The 20305-nt window shown below is 33.8% G+C and overlaps 1 protein-coding gene across 5 annotated transcripts in view; it reads right to left on the bottom strand.

Annotated features, from left to right (window-relative positions):
* Positions 1 to 3872: 3872 nt before the first annotated feature.
* LOC128990804 (uncharacterized) overlaps positions 3873 to 20305 on the bottom strand; it is a 37187-nt gene continuing 20754 nt past the window's right edge. For 4 of the 5 annotated variants that reach the window (XM_054413388.1, XM_054413390.1, XM_054413391.1 and 1 more), the window contains 2 exons: positions 5193 to 5468; positions 3873 to 4387 (listed from right to left, as the gene is read on the bottom strand). In XM_054413388.1, the coding sequence (XP_054269363.1) occupies positions 4176 to 4387; positions 5193 to 5468 (488 nt within the window). In that variant the 3' untranslated portion in view covers positions 3873 to 4175. Of the gene's footprint in view, positions 4388 to 5192; positions 5469 to 9229; positions 9320 to 20305 lie in introns of those variants that run through there. The other variant, XM_054413392.1, reaches the window with a different exon arrangement.

Raw genomic sequence — 20305 nt, 5'->3', positions numbered from 1 at the left:
TCTGTTATTGTTGTTCTTATAGTTACTTAACGACCCAGTCTAATTCTTGCAAGATTATAGAAACTACATATTTTCTACGTTTTCTTTAACAAAAAAGGTTGGATCGGTAAATACATAAGATTCCCAAAAGGCTAATGAAGAAGATGTTTCCTGTAAAGGGTAGTGAGAGCGCCAATGAAGTGCTCTTGATGAGAGTTTCACAAAGAGGGAGAGTTGCTTAGCAACCAAGATACTTGGGAATTTTAACACACACTTCCTGTGCAACCAGCTCAAACAGTGTGTAAATTGACCTTTAAAAATATAGTATTAAAAACACTAAATAATTAGACTACCATCCCCTTAAAAAAAACTTCAAAATATGGCACTGGAGTAGAAAACAAAAATACCCCGACCGCAGCTTTTATTTAGGAGGTGTACCAAAAACTAATATTTTGCTAGGAATTTCTCATCAAAATCTTTCATTCAAATTTTTAATTAATAGAGGGGTCTATCTAGCTTACGATTTTCACAAAATTTCTAGTTCTTTATACAGGGTGTCACAAAAAAGTGTGATGGGCTATACAGGACCTCATTCTACATGCAAAAATAAGTCAAAAATGAAGAATAATTTTTTTTTTATTTCGGCTTAGTTTAGCCGTAATCCACCATTTTGTTTTTTGGGGAAAATAATTATTATTTCAAAATCCCTTTGAGATATTTTTACGAAACTTGGCAAAATTGTTTACACTATAGTAAGTAACATTTATAAAAAAAAATATTATTTTAACTTTCCAAATTTCAAAATGGCGGCCGTTTGAACTTTTTAATGCCAAATTTCATGAAAACCAGTACCTAAATCAAAATTTTGTATGACACAAAAGTTTTAGTATTTATTATGACAAATCCAACAAAACAAAAATGAATAAAATCGGTTCATAAATAAAGAAGCTGTGTTTATTTTACTAATTTAGACTGATACGTTACATAAATTATTACATTACATTTAATACATTTTAATATTAATAATTTCAGTCTAAATTACTAAAATAAACACAGCTTCTTTATTTATGAACCGATTTTATTCATTTTTGTTTTATTGGATTTGTCATAATAAATACTAAAACTTTTGTCTCTTACAAAATTTTGATTTAGGTACCGGTTTTCATGAAATTTGGTTATAAAAAATTCAAACGGCCGCCATTTTGAAATTTGGAAAGTTAAAATAATAATTTTTTGTATAAATGTTACTTACTATAGTGTAAACAATTTTGCCAAGTTTCGTAAAAATATCTCAAAGGGATTTTGAAATAATAAATATTTTCCCCAAAAAACAAAATGGCGGATTACGGCTAAACTAAGCCGAAATCCAAAAAATGTTATTCTTCATTTTTGACTTATTTTTGCATGTAGAATTAGGTCCTGTATAGCCCATCACACTTTTTTGTGACACCCTGTAGATGGTCCAATAATATAGTGAAATGAACTACAAAAAGTACGTTTCTATTTGGAACACAATTGACCAACAGGTGGGTCTCAATATACAGGGTGGCTGAAAAGTAACTTGCACCCCCCCCCCCTTAACTTTTAAACCATTTGGAATATTTGAAATCGGTTTGCGGCAACCTTCATAGATATGAGGGGCTATAATAATTATGGTCAATTCTGAACATTTTGCCCTTAGGGGTGGCGGGGGTAGGGGGTAGCTCAAAATTTTCAAATGACAAGTATAGTTGAGTTTGGTATCATTTTACAGGTCTTGACGAAACATAAACATTGACATAAAGAAAATAGAAATCGGACAATTAACAAAATGGCAGTTCAAAATTAATTTAAATAACCATTGCCTCAATCATTTTTAGCTGACATTTTGTTATTAATGGTCTGATTTCTATTTTCTTTATGTTATTTGTTATGTTTCGTCAAGACCTGTAAAATGATACCAAACTCGACTATACTTGCTATTTGAAAATTTTGAGCTGCCCCCTACCCACGCTACCCCTAAGGGCAAAATTTTCAAAACTGACCATAATTGTTGTAGCACTTCATTTCCAAACAAGTTGCCGTAAACCGATTTCAAATATCTGAAATAGTTAAAAAGTTAAAGAGGGTGCAAGTTAATATTTTTGCCACCCTCAAGGTTATTTGGATTTGAAACGTTTTAGGGCGCCATTTTGTTATTAGTGAGCTGATTTTGGTTTTCTTTATGTCAACGTTTATGTTTCGTCAAGACCTGTAAAATGATACCAAACTCAACTATACTTGTCATTTGAAATTTTTGAGCTACCCCCTACCCCCGCCACCCATAAGGGCAAAATTTTCAAAATTGGCCATAATTATTGTAGCCCCTCATATCTAAGAAGGTTGCCGCAAACCGATTTCAAATATCTCAAATGGTTGAAAAGTTAAGTGGGGGTGCAAGTTACTTTTCAGCCACCCTGTATACTTAACTAGGCTATACCATGGATTGAACAGTCATTCCCTTTAGATGTTTATCATAATTAATCGTCTAAAGAATGTAAATGTTATTGTTCTATTTAAAACAAATAGAAGAAGTGCTAGGGTTTAGGGTTGCCTCTGTAGTCAATGTTTTTTGAGTTTGCAGATTATTTCAAAGTAAATTTTTAAAAACCTCATTTTTGACCACTTTTGTATCCTTATCCCGTTGCGAAACACGGGTAAAACATCTAAAAGAATAACGACCAAATTAGCATGAAGTTTTGCTTTCCGCCATCTGGACTCTAGCTCTGTAGGTTGTTAATATAATAAAGAAGGGGGCTCTATAGAGGGGGGGGGGGTCTACAGGAGGGGGCTATGTCTTTATTCTGGTTTGTTACGTAAATATCGGCCGTACTGTCAGTGTGGAAGACAGGTCCATTGCACAGTGATTGTCTTCTATTTCAAACCTGCATCGGAGACAAGATAGATTACAGTTCAATGGATTGCAATTGACATTTGAAACAGGCAGATAAAGTACAAATGAAATACTAAATCCCATCATACCAAGTAACAGGAAGAATTGTATTATAAATTGTGACTTCGCATTTCATGTCTAGTTTTTTTATGGTGATACATCATCGCACCAAAGCGTGTTTTTTTTTTTTTTTTTTTTTTTTTTTTTTTTTTTTTTTTTTTTTTTTACTGATTAATAGTGCCTAAAGTAATATGAAAAAAACAAAGCCAAAACTTATAGAAATAAAAAAAGGAAATAATATTACCTTATTGTTTATTTAATTAGTTATTTTTATCCCGATTCTCAATAACTTCATAATGTTGCGTAGTGGATCCAAATATTTTTTTCTCTGATGGTAAAAACTGTCAATTGCATCCCTATTATTAAGTTAGGCTAGTTAATTAATTGCATTGATAAGCTATTGATAAACATACACTTCCCACTTGGACGTTTCGCAAGTTATATAAAAACCCACACGCCATTTCGAAGTTATATCACTTTCCATATCATCTTATTATTTCTTGATGCCGACGACAGTGGCATTTTTACAGGAGATGTAATGCACAGTCTACCCAAATAACTATTATGAAATGAGGACGCAATTGAGACGTATTTAAAAACTAAATGGGAATAGAATCTCATTGAAATGCTTTATGTAGGCCTAGCTTTTTTACTGAACAATAATAGTCTGCTATTTTAGTCAGAGCCAATTATTAAAAAGGTCAAGGACGAATACGTCCAGTATCGAACCATCAAAAAGCTACTGACTTTTCCAGGACCGAACCGACGACATTCAGATTGCAGAGCGAGTACTATTTATCATTTCCATTTTTCACTTACCATGTTGTATACACTGTAATTTTGTTGATTCCATAAGTCAAAGGCTTTTGCGGGCTTGAATAAAAACTTCTGTGTAACAATTGTTTTAATTACTTTATTACGTCTTACAAACCAATCGAATAGCTTACAGTTAGGTAGGAACGTCTAATAACATGTTTAAGGCGACAGATTAAAAACTTACTTCGAAAACCCATCCATTAAAAATACTTAACGATTTTGAATCTATATTCTAAATTTGAAAATGTCAGCATCATATGCCAATTTTTAAGATGCTTCTTTGATATTCGTACATCTTAGAACTATAATACAGAAGAACACAGCATCTTTAACATTGTTTGAGGCATCCTTTAGCAATGTTAAAGATGCATAGAAGCATCATTGCAGCGTCCTTGACCGCGGGGTCGTCTCAGACCAGACTCCAGTACAGTCCCACCGCGGCTGCTGGGAGGAGCGCCCCTGAGGCTAGGAGAGGACGGCTGTTGCACCCGTCGTAGTCACAAACTCCGCAGAACTCCAGAGTGACGTCAGCTGTGGTGACCAGCTTGACGGCGTCACAAGGGTTGAAACTCTCCAGCTGATGGACTGAACATCCTCTCCCGGTCACTCGCTCTCCTAGAACTGACATGAAGTGTAAGAGTTGAGAATAGTTGAGTAATCAAGATATTAATTATCATTTTGAGTTTTAGTTGTGAGAGTTTTTACAAATAATTCTCTTGCGTTAGAGACCTATCTGTTTGATTTCTTGGTGGATAAATAGATTAAGGGAGCTTCGCCCCACTGGGCCATGGCATTGACGGGGCATAAACCTGGGCTTCATAACTGAATTCACAACCAACCACTAAGTCAGATACACTAAAATAAAAAACCTCAACACACAACAGATATTTGTCTAAATTTTCAAATGTTTGTGGAACCAAACCTATACAAATGACTTACTTCAAGACACTATAAACTCTGGGCCAACTCTTTGACACCCAACTATCTTGGTACCAATATTGGATTTCTCGCCTTATTTCAACTTATAACATAATCTAAGGTTGTACTAACATACGAGAACTCGTACCATTGATTATCAGGGTGTATGTATAACATTCAGTGTAAGAACGCCTGCTGTAATTGTCTGAGAAGGTACGTAACGATTCAAGTGGCTGAAGGCGAATACTAAAACATTCTGCATGCTTGTATTCAAAAGTCAATTCTACCACCTATCTCTATTCCTCTATCCATATCGTGAAGATCTATAGTCTGTATGATGGAACCTAGAACATCCCAAAGAGGCTCATTAGACACTGTAAATTCACTATCACGATCACGGTGTATGCTGGAACCTGTCTCCTAAACCTACTAGGGCTGTTCTGGGACTTTCCTTTTCAGTCTCCTAAACCAATTCTTGCGTCTTATTTCATGCTGGAAGGTTGCTCACCAATGAGGTCTATCTTCTGACAGGACGCGGGTATCGGCCCATCCTGCGGTGCCTCCACGGAGGGTGCCTGAGCCAGCACGTCGGTCGGGTCCCTGGCCGGAGCCTGCCCCAGCTTCGTCATCAAGTTGGCCACCGTCTCCAGCGCTGCTCTCACCGTGTTGTCGTACTCGCAGTCTACCGTGTCCATGGGCGCGGAGGAGGTAGAGTTGCCGACGAAGGGGTCCAAACACCGAGCGTCCTGCTTGGAGTTACACACGTAGCATCTGATACCGTCCCCTGTGGCAGAGTGTCGTGTAAGAGTGTAAAATGAATACATTCACTGTTGCAAAATACTACAGTACTTACATGTAAAAATGATTGTTTTTTTATTTCACCAAAGGATGAAAAGTAATATAGGCTACTGTATAAATTTATTTGAAACGGGGGTGTTTTGGCATCTGGACACCTCAAAACGAAAAAATAAATCGGTCCCGAGTCCAGTTATGGCCATGAGACCTACGGTAGCTCATTTCTTATATGGGAAATTCAATAAAGGGCTAAAAAGTTTAATAAGGGAGCTGCTCCCAAAATTAAAAGGAAATTAAAAAGGAGTATAGAGACTACTCCTTAAATCCATGTTATTAAGTTATTTAATCTAAGTTATTCATATTTTACTAAAAAGCACACTTTTTTACCCCCCCTGTAACAGCAAGTCTATGTACTCATAAAACCTAATGTTAATTAAATACATTTAATTGAACATCAATAATTCAGGCAACTGGAAATTCGCATAGTCAGTAGGTTTGCTGCGGTGGGGGTATTTTACATTTTTGAGCTGCCTCCAACCATCGACTATTGGATACTGAAGTTATTTTCGTCATACTGCAGCAAAAACTGCCGTTTTTAATGCATACGTTGCGGGTCTAAAGTAGCATTTTTACTCTCTAGTAAAATCCATTTTTAGTCTCTAGGGAGTATAAAAATCAGCTGTGATTTACCAAGGCCACACTAAAAAACTAAAAAAGGTTTTTTAGTGTGGCCATGGATCTACCAAAAACGGAGCGACATGTTTTTCAAAACTGCATCCATGTTTCATACTTCCCGATGTTTGAAAGTGCAGTTTGCCTCAAGGGAAGGGTTGATTTACGAAAAACAAAGGACGGCGACAACTCGTCGTCTTTTGTCATGTTTTGCGTTGTCAGCTGTTTTGAATTTTCCACGAAACTCCCGTATTTAAGCTCTATCGCAAATTACTTAGGACCAATAAATTGTGGGATGGTTTCAAACAAAAATAGTTTATGAAAATCTATTCCATACTAAATATGAAATGTAAATATTATAATGTAATTTATGAAATGGATCTTGTAACAAAGTGTGGTACCTATTTTAAGTTTTGTAAATATAATATTTCTCATGGTATAGGGAATTTAAGTGTACAGTGATGTAGGCCGTTAAAGCTCGTTTTTAAATTTTGCCTTTTCCGATATTATGGTTGACATTAGTGTTGTTAAAAAAACTTATAGTATTGGGGTTGACTAAAATGAAAAGATACATAAACCTTCATCGTTTATAGTTTATAGGGGTTCTTTGCGTTAGTTTGTTATTTATGAGCATATATAAACTTTTAATACACATTTTACAGCTTTAGGTGGATTCACATATTTACTTGAAGTATACAGTATAACATTTACAGTACGTGTACCTTTGAGAGTTTTAAATTGGATGTAATAGGTTGTAATAGATTTTTTAAAATCATACTACTATTTTCTTATAGGCCAAAACGGTAATAACGGAAAGGAGTCCTTTAACAACACAAGGGAGTAGAAAATGTTTTATTGATTTCATTCTAAATATCAAGTGATCATTTTAAACGTACAACACAACTTTTGGTATTTAGAAAAAATATTATTCTTCTGTAAGTTTTTTAACAAACATTTCAGAAAGTTTATAAATACAAAATACATTTTAAGGAGGTTATATTCAGTTTGCCGATTTTTAGAAATATATAGGCACAGATATAAGAATGAAAAATAATCAGACAACAAAAACCCTTATATGAAACGTTTCATTAAGACCCACTTTCTGTGAAACCGATTTTGTATTATAAATAGCTAATATAGGCTACTACTGCTTGATTTCTTGTGATAAATTGCATGTGCTATTATTAGATTCTCGATGGTTACAACATTTACGTAAATAGTTGAAAGTCTACAAAAATCTCATTGTTATTCGTTGGCTTGACTAAAAGTAAAAAAAAAATAATTTATAAATAAAAATACTTTTTAAAAATAACACATTTTTAAACGCACTAAAAAGTATAAAATAATTTATAAAATGTTGAGAGAATTAATATTTGTAAGATTTAAAACTAAAAACGTGGGGCGCATGCTGATTTACAATTAACTTCACCTATTGAACTATTGTGATCTATTGCATGCGCCCCACGTTTTTCGTTTTAAATCCTACAAGTATTTATTCTCTCAACATTTTATAAATTATTTTATACTTTTTAGTGCGTATAAAAAAGTGTTATTTTTAAAAAGTATTTTTATTTATAAATTATTATCTAGTTTTTAGTCTTTAACGTGTAAATATGTTAAATCTATTTTATATAGCCTCTTAATGCATAACAAAAACCCGACACCTTATTATCTGTAATCAGATGTTTTATCTTTACTTTGAAATGATTGTTTTATATTTTTAGAATATCTCGGGAGCAGAACCTGCACCTCTTAACCTCTGCTCTTCTAACTGTCAAATTTAAGTATTTACAGCGGACTTAAATTAATTTATATGTTTACACATTCTTTTAAAATGTAAACATAGAAAATTTGGAAGCCAAAGGGGCGTAGCCCAAGGGAAATATGATAAATTAAAATTAAATTATATAACATTGCATTGTCATCCATTTTTGAGCTATTCAAGTTTCAAGCCTGTAGCTCATCGGAAACTTCGTTTAAAATTGATATCAAAATGTGTAGGAAAGCGAGCTAATAAAAACAAGCCCTTGGGGCGTAGTCCAAGGGAAATATGAAAATTAAATTATATAATATATTGAATTGTCATCCATTTATGAGGTTTGTTTCAAATTTCAAGTCTCTAGCTCATCGGGAAGTATCCAAATTTGCAAGAAAGCCATTTAATAAAAACAAGCCCATGGGGCGTAGACCAAGGGAAATATGAAAATTAAATGATTAATATTGCATTGTCCTCCATTTGTGAGCTATGTTTCAAGTTTCAAGTCTCTAGCTCGTCGGGAAGTTAGTATAAAATTGATTTCAAAATTTGTACCGGACAAGAAAGCGAGCTAATAAAAACGTTTTAAAATTTGGGTGCTAACTGGATGCTGGTGTTAACGCACAGCGGCACGGAGGTCGGATACGAAGCAATAAACTTTAGTACTAAATGTTATGTGTTATTATCATTCACTATATATAGTCAATGGTTATTATGCACATCTTTTATATACGTAATATCATAGTTTCCGCTGTTACATCCCTTTTTCAGCGATCCTACTTAACAGGTTTTCTTGATTGATGAGTCATTTTAAATTCCGAACTATTTTAGGTAACACGTATAATGTCTTTATGTCTCTTTCTTTATGTAACTAAAACTACGTGATATGAAGATAGAAGACCACTCTGAATATAACCAACAAGCTTACGAAATTCACATACGGGGAATACAAACCTTCAGTTCAAAAATGAAGACCAAGAAAGGCAATTAATACAATTCAAGTTGTAGGACACTTGGATAACACAAAAAATACTGATGGCACTTGAATATTTTGTAACTTAAACAATGTAATGCAGTGTTAACCCAAAATTACTTGGCAAGTAAACATAGTGATTACCTATATAATAGCAAGCTATGTTTGATAACTCATGTTTATAGTTGCCCAACAACTTTACTGATTTCAATTGAATTAAAAATTAATTGTTTATCTCCAAAAACCACACTGCGACTTTTACTTGTTAAACACTGGACAAAAATGAAAAACAAGTCACATACTCTATGGTAATAGTAAGCTATGTTAGACAACTTATGTTTATATCTACCTAGAGACACCGCTGATAGTAGTCCCAGGACCAGCAGAGTCGCTGAGCCTACGTTCATGTTGACTGTCTGTAGAAACCTCACTCCATCGCGACCCCCCACACACCCTCCCCCCCTCAAAATCATCCCTCCCACCACCATTGATCTACCCTCTCACTTAATCACAGTTCACGGAAAATTTGAATTACACTTTGAATAAAATATAAATTTATTATTTATATTAATTTATAAAATATTAAATTTATTATTAACAGTACCATATGTAAAATGTAAAATATAAATAGGGTACCTCACATTTACAGTAAGTAAACCTTGAATGTACCGTACTGTATTTTAATTAAAGAAAAAATACAGCTTAACATAATATTGAAGTAATTGGTTTATTTATTCAATCAAGAGGGACCATTCCAAGTTTTTATATACATTTTGGAAAAGATTGAAATTGGACAGAAACATGCTAAAACAAATGTTATTGAAAATTGCAATATCAATCTTAAGGAATCATTTATACTCTTTCTAACTGATCAAGATCTAAATTATTTTGTAGTTTTAATTAGTAAACTCTCTTCCGTTTAGCCTCAACTGTTGTTTGTTCTTTGCCAGCTGCTTTGATTTGAGCATGAATCCTGATAATGAAGTTGAGAAAACAGGGATACCAACATATAAGCTTTGTGTTAACAGTGCCTTACATGTGTCATATGCAACTATAGTGGAATAGAATACAGAATAGGACTGGCCTCTGAGGAGGTAGGGGATGCGACGTTGCCACTTCGTTCTTGGCTGGTGAGCTGACTTTCACCTAGAGCCGGGGAATCCCTCTGACTCTGTCTTCCCACTTGTAGGGTAGTTTAACACTACAAATTATTAATTTTTGGCGGTATCGGTTAGTGTTGTCATGTTTATATCACATGGAAGATACATTCATCCCTTACATGATTATGGATAGATTATTTGCACAATTAATTAATGACTTAAACCGCAACTAGATTTAGTTTTTGAAAAATATATTAACATACAATTAATAAATATAAAATGAAAATACATTTTATATAGGGTCACCTTTACAAGTCTCTGTAAATATGTTGCCTATGGTCAAACGTTTGTCAACCCCAATTTTTTAACAAATCACCGTAACAATAAGAGCAAATGAATACATATGGTCCAAAAACTTTTATAGCAGTTCTAAAAATCTTGTAAATTGTTGCCCTGCTTATAGCTTGATACATAAAACAAATCAACATGGAAATGAAGAAGGTAAAATCTTCCATATTAAACATTCACAGCAATAGTTTGGTTGTGTTTAGGAAACGAAGTTGGTCAATGTTTAGGAATAACCCCAAAGCTGCCTTTCTTTGAACACCTATTGCGACCCTCACTCCGTTAATCTTATTATTGCCACTTGACTGAACTTAAACTTACGGAGAACAGGTAGCTCAATAGTGACGAATTCATTTCTTTAATATTGTGTCAAAAAAGTCCGTTAGTTTTATATTGAATTTAAGAAAATTAAACTAACGTTTACATACATTACGTTATGTGTTGCATTCATTAAAATAGTCATACGATATATTCACTCTTCTATAACAAACAAAAACCTCTAATGTAGGTACTCTAGAAATAAAAAAAAAACATACCAGGTAAAAAGGGAAATAGATAATCCTAGTGGCTTGTAGGGACATAAGTCCCTAAAAAGCTCAAATGTAAAACAACTTTTTGCAATACCGGTATTTAAACAAACTCAGAATAACATTATCTATGTGTCAGAATAGGCATCCCTACACCATATCTTTTGTGTAAAAACCAGTTTGTTGTTCTTCTTTGTTTGCTTTTGTTGATGTCATTTTCAATAAATAATTTGAATCACTCCAGTGGTTTAACGAAAAAGAAAAAAAAGGAAAAAAAGAAAGTTGAAAAGGCAGCAAACATATCATTGTTTGTGAATAAATACTGGTTTACTAAGGTAGCTTTGGTCTTGTGGTTAATGAGGATAAATAAAAGCTTCCCTGTTTGTAATTTTAAAAATTCATTGGAGGTTCGCCTTCAGATGAATTGAAGACGCCTGCAATTTCATCTGCAGTAGGCTTATTATACCTATGACGATCCATATTTATCCTGTCTACAAACCTAAGTTCTAATTCACTGTCACCTTGTACAACCATTTCTTCCGAAGCTCTTTTTTAAATTTGTGCAAATGGATTTCCTAATAGAATTTCAGCTAGTTTTGACAATATTTCAGGTTTTAAGTCACTATTTTCTCGACGCCTTTGACGAATTTCTGTTGCTGTTGATGTGTCAATAATGTACAATTGGCCATACACGGGGTCTTCATCATGTTGAGGCAGCAAATCTGAGATTGAACGATAAATCTGTCCTTGAATTTTGAAACAGTATGGTCCTTTTCCTGGAATATCTTTCTTACTGGCTGAAAAATAAGCAAAAGCCATCGCACTGTTGCATTGTCGAATGAATTTATACAGTTGTGGGCTCTCTTCAAACAAACTTTTAAGTTCTACATTAGTTTTGTACTGAGGAAGGTTAATAAGTCCGTTATGGCAACATGTCATAAAATGATTATTCGTTAGTTCTTCTCTAAAATGAAGAGCACTACATTGAATGCACTCTTGGTCCAGTAATCCTGCATCATGGATCTTTACATTTCTCTCGTCTACCATGGGTCTCCTAAAAAGGGGTTGTAACATATCTCTCCTACGCGCACTGTCATTCCTATGAACAGTTCCCCGCCTTTGTGGTATTCCCCTGGCGTTCATATTAATTACAGTACTTATAATGAAAAGAATATATATCCAGCAGCCTACATACCAAAACATCTTGAATCCCTGGTGATTTTATAAAAGTATGATCGAATATGATTACTCTACGTTGTATATTCACTGCACTAAAAAAAATTTACTTACGAAGGAATGCAAATACACCATTTTAGAACCAATAACATTTATAGGTTATTTTAGTTGTATATATTTACACAACCTTAACCTTAAAATGTGTAGAAATATAAAGAAAACAACATCATTTAAAATAAACTTGAACATATGATTTAAAAATAAAAACAAAACAGAAGTTAGATTTAATTTCGACACTTTGATTATTTATACAGAATATTTATTCTATGTCGTTTATTCCTTTAACACAAAATAACGTAAAAGCATGAAAAAATGAAACTTGAGTATATGATTTAAATATAAACAAAGAATGCAGACGTTTTTCCGACCGACTAATCTTCAATATTTCAGTTTTATTATAGTATACATTTCATAGTTGACTGGCTAAAAGTAAACCAAATGTGTGTATTGATCACTGTTTTCAAATCTGTTGCACAGCTGTTTTAATTTCAAAAGGTGTAAACAAATTAAACCCCATGTTGTTTTAATGGGAAAAGTTTTATTCTGTTGCGAATTTATGGTAAAAAAAATAAGAAAAATGAATAGTTTTCCCTCAAAATTCACGTCAAGACCTTTAAAATAAGACCCCTCCCATCCTTCTACGGCCATCCAGTCACTCACAATTTCTTTACAAAAATTTGACTTACGGAATTATATATATAGATAACTGCCAATTTATTGCCAAAATGAAATAACAATTTTTATTAGAAAATATTATTACATTGCACTGGAAATTGTTACATAAAAATATTTACAAAAGAAAATATTGACGTATGAAACTTAAATAAAATGTTTAAGGGACAATGACATTTTTATATAGGCCTATCAAGATATTTGCATTACGTAAAGGAACACCACGTCCGACGTTACGATATCGCAAACGTTTCCCGTGTACTCGTGGTCGTCCACGTCGCGTACTGTTGTCCGTATTCATTGGGCGAAACGAGGTGGCTGTGGCGAAACACAGTTCATAGACGAATTCTTGACAAAACAGGAGGGTATACTAGAAACGCACTAGTCGGCTATCGGGCAGAGACTGAGTGCGTGGCACAACTTGGCAACAGTGGACAGTTTTCTAAAAGCTGATTGGATGCCGCATGCCCCGCCTCACCCGACTCGAACTGGTTTCGGTCCTATTCTGTGTTCTATTCCACTATAGGATGACCCTTTGAGGGGGATTACACTGGGGGGGGGGGGGGGATATGGAATACCTCCCAGGGAAGGAGGGGGTACTAAAATTTGTGAATATTAGACATGTAAACTAGTGTTTTCAGGCTATTTAGAGACATCTTACAAAGTTGTTTTTTTTAAATCACATTTATAAGGTCAAAGGGGTAGGTTTAAACCCCAACCCCCTCCCCTCGGATATGACACTGCTTACAGAACTTATAATTTTGTGTTAAAAAAATACCCTGTATTTGTTCGATTTGTGAGCTATCCATGATTTAAGTTCACCTATTTGATTTGAATAAATACATTTATAGTGTACCCCAGAGCATGAGACATATGTGCATTTATGTACGTTTAGAAAATATTCAATGCTGGGTAATTCAAGAGAACAGTATAACTTGTGATCAATAGCTACAATGCTGTCACTACTGCATGAAGTGAAAAGAAGAAAAATAGGTTGCATTCTTATCACCACACTAAAAGTTTGAGGAGTCATTGATCAAAGAAAGCATCAAAGAATACACTTTACACCCTGTTGGGGGTTTATTCATGTCTTTAACTGGAGCATTATCACCCTTAAACTATGAAAACTGTCGTATTCTTAAATTTAAACTGATTTTTTTAATACAACCTACATGAGGTAATTAGGAATTTATTGTATTAAGGATCAACTGAGTTTTTTATGCTTACAGTTTAATTAAATTAATCTTTAAATTAAACTTTAATTGAATCTGATTACATGATACTGTATTGGCTTACAATTTACACTCTTTCAACGATTAGCTATTCAGAATTTCCCATATAGGGAATAAGGCAACAATGTGTTTCATGGTAAGACCTAGCCCTGGGTTTTTGAGGTCCCCAGAGGCCAAAAAATCATCCATTTGAATTCATATACATATATGTAGTAGCCCGCTTACATTTAAGATTTTCTTTTGACTAGCGGGCCATCCCTCTGAAGAGGTAGTTTAACTCAACTTCAACTGAATAATGTGTTAAAATGATTTTAATGCCCAGTAACTTTGTACAAAGTTTTGTTGCTAGCCCGGGACTCTTTTTCCATCCTGTATATTTATATAAGTCCGTGAGCACGATAAAACAAGAAAAGTCATCCGATATTCAGGGGTGCCCATCCCCCCCTAGACTCATGACGCACCCCCCCCCAATTGAGCAACAGCCCCCCCCCCCCACCATAAATGATGTACACAACAAATGAGAAACATTATTCCCCCGCCCAGCACTATTTGTAAAACTATAAAAGAAGTTTTATATTTTTTTTTAGATATTTAAAATTCAAACCCAGTTAATCTATATAAATAAAGTTATGGTTTTGTCTGTACATTGCTCAGAATTATACATATTTGGGTTATTTTTACGTTTTAAGAAGAAGTTGAAACATGTCTTATCTCAATTTATGTCAGTCTGTCACGGCCCAGAAGGCATTTTACGCAGCCTACTCTAAAGAAAACTAGAGTACCGATTATGATTCTAATGGTTTAATTGTATCTACAGGATTGGCGAGAGTGTCCTTATAGCCATTAAAATATGGCCTCACTATTTTGGAAATAAAATAACGGACGATAAAAAACCCAATTTTGTGTGAATTTCTAGTTCATTTTCTCCATGTTTACTACATACGTCATTTATGAAACTAGTGTACATGTTGCTCGAAATCGAGCAATTGCAAAGAAGTACAGGAGTTATTTACAAACAAATTACTTGGTTGAAAACTTATAACAGTCATAATTTCCAATGATTTTAAAAGAGCAAAAGAGCCAACTAAAAGATTATCAACCAATGGAAATACCTACTATTTACATAACAGCCCTTTTCCATTTTAAAGGGTGAATTTTTAACAATCAAACTGCCCATGGATGTGAAAATGTAAGCTTACAATTTAAGGTCAACGTAAAAAGGCTGTCAGCTTTTAAGTACCGTACCTAAGTTATCTAGCCAATTTGTAGACAATAAGGTGTAGGCTAATTTATACTCTACAGGACAGAAGACAATAACTGGCAGAAATCTGAAATGGTGTTATTTATCATAGGCTTAGTCATATGCCAAATCCTTAAAACTTAAAATAAAAATTTAATAACTAACTTATATCATTAAACACAAACCAACATCCAAAATTATACACATTTTTAATACAACTTCGATAATTTACACATTGACTGTTTACAACATATCTTTTTCTTCTCACTTAATTTTTGCTTCGCAACGGGAAAAATTTGTTTCATAATTATTGAAACGAGAGGTCGTCCAGTGGTCGAAACTCGACCAAAGTAATGTAATGTACTCACTTCTCTATTTTCACCCCACACTGTAAATAAAACATGTGATTGGAGTTTCTTCCATTTGTTTTGATTTCCTGTTTATATTTCGTTGTTATTTCGTCACCAGCATGGCAACGCATAAGATCCATGTTAATTCTTTCAAATCTTTAAACTCATATTTGTGCTTATCTTTGAGCCTATTTAAATTTCTAAAGGGATTCTGCACACCTACAGGAAAATAGCTTTCTAACGGTATGCGTAGATTTTCCCTACGATGCACACGAGCTGAGAAAAAAGGTTTTAAAGAAACATGCTTGCCTATTAATATATAGATAGATAGATTTATAATAATCTATCATATAGTTTAAGATTAAATAAACCTACCACATAGTTGTTTTATTTTTTTTATCAGCTGTCTAAAATTGTGAAATAGGCATTTGACAGTTCTGGTTGTTTACATTTAAATGTCAAAGCAAAAGTAAACATTGTGAATTTTCTCATGCTTCCATGGAGACCAATTATCAATATTTAATTTCTGACAACAGCTGGAGTTTCAAAACAATTTTTGTTTCCCATGTTAATCTTATGGAGAAATATGAAACTTTAAAGGGCCCCAGGGCCTCACTCTCTAATTATTTCCCTAAAAAGAAAGTTTCCTGCACAACTTCACGTTATGCTCTTTCCAATGACACCAAAAACATGTCAATCGGTTCAGTAGTTTCGGAGGAGTAATTGTCACAAAATTCCTGCTTGCGTATTAAATAAGTAATAGATACTACTCATCTGTTAAGAGAAGACGTCTTATATGAAATTACGAACAGCTGTTTTGATAAAGATTCCTTTTTCTTGCTGTCACTGATATATCTTACTAATATTATAAATGTGAAAGTTTGTGTGTTTGTTTAAAGTTCAATCACGCATTCACTAATGGACGGATTGGGCTGAAATTTGGCATGATGATAGCTCAATTAACTATATGTTCTTATCTCAAAAATCCTTTTGGGCTCCGCCCCAGTGGCTCTGTAGTTCCCCATGTTAACCTTATGAGTTATGACTAGTTATGTGAACCATATTTAAAGGGAATTAAAGAATTCAGTCAGCTGTTTCTACTAAAAAAGTTGGTTCTATTAAAGTATATATCTATTTAAGTATATATAAGTATTATAAAGTATTAAAAAGTTATAAGATTTACTAACAGGGTGCAGACCTATTATTTTTTTTTACATTTATGAAAACAGCTAATTTGAACTAAGCAGCAATAAAAAACTGTGATTGGCAATGAGAACAAACTGTCAAAGTAGGATTGTTTACAGTTATGTTTATGTTTTTAATTGCATGAATAATTTGTGATATTTTGCGAATTTTTACTTTCTCCTCCTATACCATAGAATATGGAGAAAGTATTGTTAATAGATTATTTTTCTTTATTGATCAGGTGAAGTGGTAGAACATTATGGCTATGGTAGATGTGTATTGTGTAATACTATACTATAGTATACCGTAAATTTAAAGAAGCAAATTTTATCAAACTGTGTCCTCCCCCATTGCAAACGCTAAGTTAAGAGTATAACTGCAATACTGTAAGTATTTTACACTTAAATGTCAACTCCGTATGAAGGACGGGTACTCTGCTAGTGTTTACATAAATGTTGTTTACGAATACTGTGTAGGCCCTAACCATTTCCGATCACGTTTTTAAGCAAATCCAAAACCAAGTGAGATTAATAACCGTGTGGCTTTGGCTTACATAACGGGTTTGATTATCACGGGTACTAATATGTAACTGTAAATTAAATTAAATAACTAGCCATCATCCAGGTCGGGAACCGGAGATTCTGTGTGTATCAAGTTGTACTTGAATTTTGATTACTGGGAAAAGGGGAAAAGACCGTGAATCAGTGTTGTACAGGACTGGAAAACTTAGCTTTCTATATAAATAAAATTAGAGTTTTATAAGTCACCTCAATTCAAGGAATTTTTTATTGCTAGAACAGAATATCCATATAGCGTGCGTAACCTCTGTTTAAGAAATTGTCAGCGTCTTTCTCTTGATATAACGATCCCCTCTCCCTCCCTTTAGAAACATTACAGCTCCTTTGATGAAAATATGGAAACAACGCTTGCGTTGCGCCAACAATCGTCTGCTCCGTTTTACACTTCTGTCTGCTGTGCGCTATGTTACAACAGATTTCAGATACAACAGCTGGGGAATGATGACGATATAATGCCTAGTAAACTGTGATTGAGTGATTAGTAACCATGGTAACTTTAACTTAAGTAAGACTGTGATTGGCTAATGAGTAGGCCTAAATATGGCGACTTGTTGAATTTGTGTATGAATTGAAGAGAAACCTATTAAATAAAAGAAGAACAAAGAAAAAGAATAACAAGATTGTTCTCGTTACATTCTTTTTTAAGAGTGTTTTAATTATCTCTAAATATAATTTTACCCTTTTTTATTACTTATCTATCAATTCCTATGCTGTGATACAGCACCTATTGGTAGCCTATCTGTCTATCATGAACAGTACCTTATAACACTTTCTAAAGGTTCCTATAATATTTACGTTATTTAATAGCAATGCAGTGTTTGGTTAGTTATTAGTTGAGTTTGAGTTAGCTAATTTTAAACGTTGCCGTTTGTACAATTGAACAAAGATAAATTATTTTAAATTAACAATAATAATGTTATTGCACAATAATAATGATTGTGCAATATTGAATTTCGTTTATAAGAATGCAAATTGTAACGTTAATGGTTGTTTACAGCGGTGTTAAATGGGTTTAATGGGTGGTTGTTTAATTGGTTTGTCATCTGTGTTTATACTATATTGGATTAACCGTATTTTTCATTACTCCCCCTCCCTAATTAACTCAGGTAATCGAGTATCTACACAATAGTGTTAAGTATTGTAGCCTATGCTACTTGATTGTATTTTAACGAGCTTTATGTCTACAAAGCGTTCTGTGCTAAGTCGCGGTGTAGCTGGACGTGTTTGTACCACGCGTTATCTTTATCTATCTCAGCAGTTGAGCTAGCCCGTGCGCTCCCTCTTAGATCTCACGTCTTGCTAATCTTGAATAATAACTTTCTACACGAATCCTAAACCATCCTAAAATCCTATTTAACTAATTGAATTCAATAATATAACTATTGTCATTAATTAATCCACTTTCTATCAGGCGACTTCGTAATATATGTTGGATTGTCGTCACGTTGCAAAGGGCTTACCCCAACTCCGCGCGGTGGTCAGAAATCTGTCAAAACCGACTGCCCAACTCCGCGCAGTGGTCACTTCGGGTCCCTCGCGGCACATGCCCAACTCCGCGCAGTGGTCAATTTTGGCTCTCACAGCCCTGACGGATGAGAGTTTGTGCTCTAAGTTTGAAATTATGATATATTTTAATCATTTATAAGAAAGGGAAAGTAAAAAGGTATATGCCTACCCAAAACAGGAGACGAAGCTTAAAAACCACTAATATAAGAAGTTTTAAAAAGCCCGTGAGAAAGAGTGACTGTAAATTTATATGTTCCAAAGTCTACAATACTCAATCATTCACATTAGCACTGGGTTTATGAGCTTACTGATAAACTTGAGTACCAAATTCAAAAATGTTAGTCTTGTAAGCAACCACAGATTGCTTCAACAAATTGGCTGTAATCTCTGTTTCATAAAACAGTTAGCTATACACCTCAAATTGGGGAAAAAATTGGCTGAAATTGGTTTACGAGCATATTTCTTTTACATCTTATTAAAATTGGCAAATTTTACGTCTATGAAGAGGGTTTTCATTGAATCCAGACCCAGGCCAACGTTTTAGCGGATTTCCCATTTACAGGGTGATTGATATAAGTGTGCCAGCCGTTTTATTCGAAAACTATAAGAGATATCAAAAAAAGTTAAATGGTAAGTGCCTTGGATTTTTTATTAAAAAAATGGTAGTCAAGTCAAAAAAATTATTTTAGCCACCATTTTTTCAATATGGCCGCCAACTTTGATTTTTCTTATGGAACACCCTGTATTTTATGATGTATTCTGGTAGAAAATGTAATTTTAAGACGATTTTATTCTTGTAATTTTTTTTCATAAACCTAACCGTTTCAAAGATAATAATGGTTAAGTTTTGAAATTTTTGCATGAGAAAGAGTTTCGATAAAGGCCTAAGCAAGCATGCCAGCTGTTTTATTCTAAAACCATTCAAAATTTCACAACTTAAACCATTATTATCTTTGAAACGGTTAGGTTTATGAAAATAATTACAAGAATAAAATCGTCTTAAAATTACATTTTCTACCAGAATACATCATGAAATACAGGGTGTTCCATAAGAAAAATCAAAGTTTGCGGCCATATTGGAAAAATGGTGGCTAAAATATTTTTCTTGGCTTGACTATAATTTTTTAAATAAAACATCCAAGGCACTTACCTTTCAACTTTTTTTGATATCTCTTATGGTTTTCGAATAAAACGGCTGGCACACTTATATCAATCACCCTGTATAGGGAATAGGCTATTACCGTAGGTCTCATGGTAAGACCTGGACTCACTGATTAAATTTTTCGTTTTTATTTCCCAAAGGCCGAAAACACCATCCGTTCAAATTCATATATATATATATATATACCGGTATATATATTTTATGTGGATATATGTAAGTCTGTTAGCACGATAACTCGAGCAAAATGATCTGATTTTGATTAAATTTGGTATGAACGTGTAAACCGTTTATT

The sequence above is a fragment of the Macrosteles quadrilineatus genome, unplaced genomic scaffold, assembly GCF_028750875.1.
Source record: "Macrosteles quadrilineatus isolate MER2022 unplaced genomic scaffold, UCM_ALF_1.0 Scaffold_3__2_contigs__length_128488019, whole genome shotgun sequence".
Taxonomy (NCBI): Eukaryota; Metazoa; Arthropoda; class Insecta; order Hemiptera; family Cicadellidae; genus Macrosteles; species Macrosteles quadrilineatus.
The sequence above is the reverse complement of the archived record's forward strand: the minus strand, read 5'-3'. Positions and strand labels throughout refer to the sequence as shown.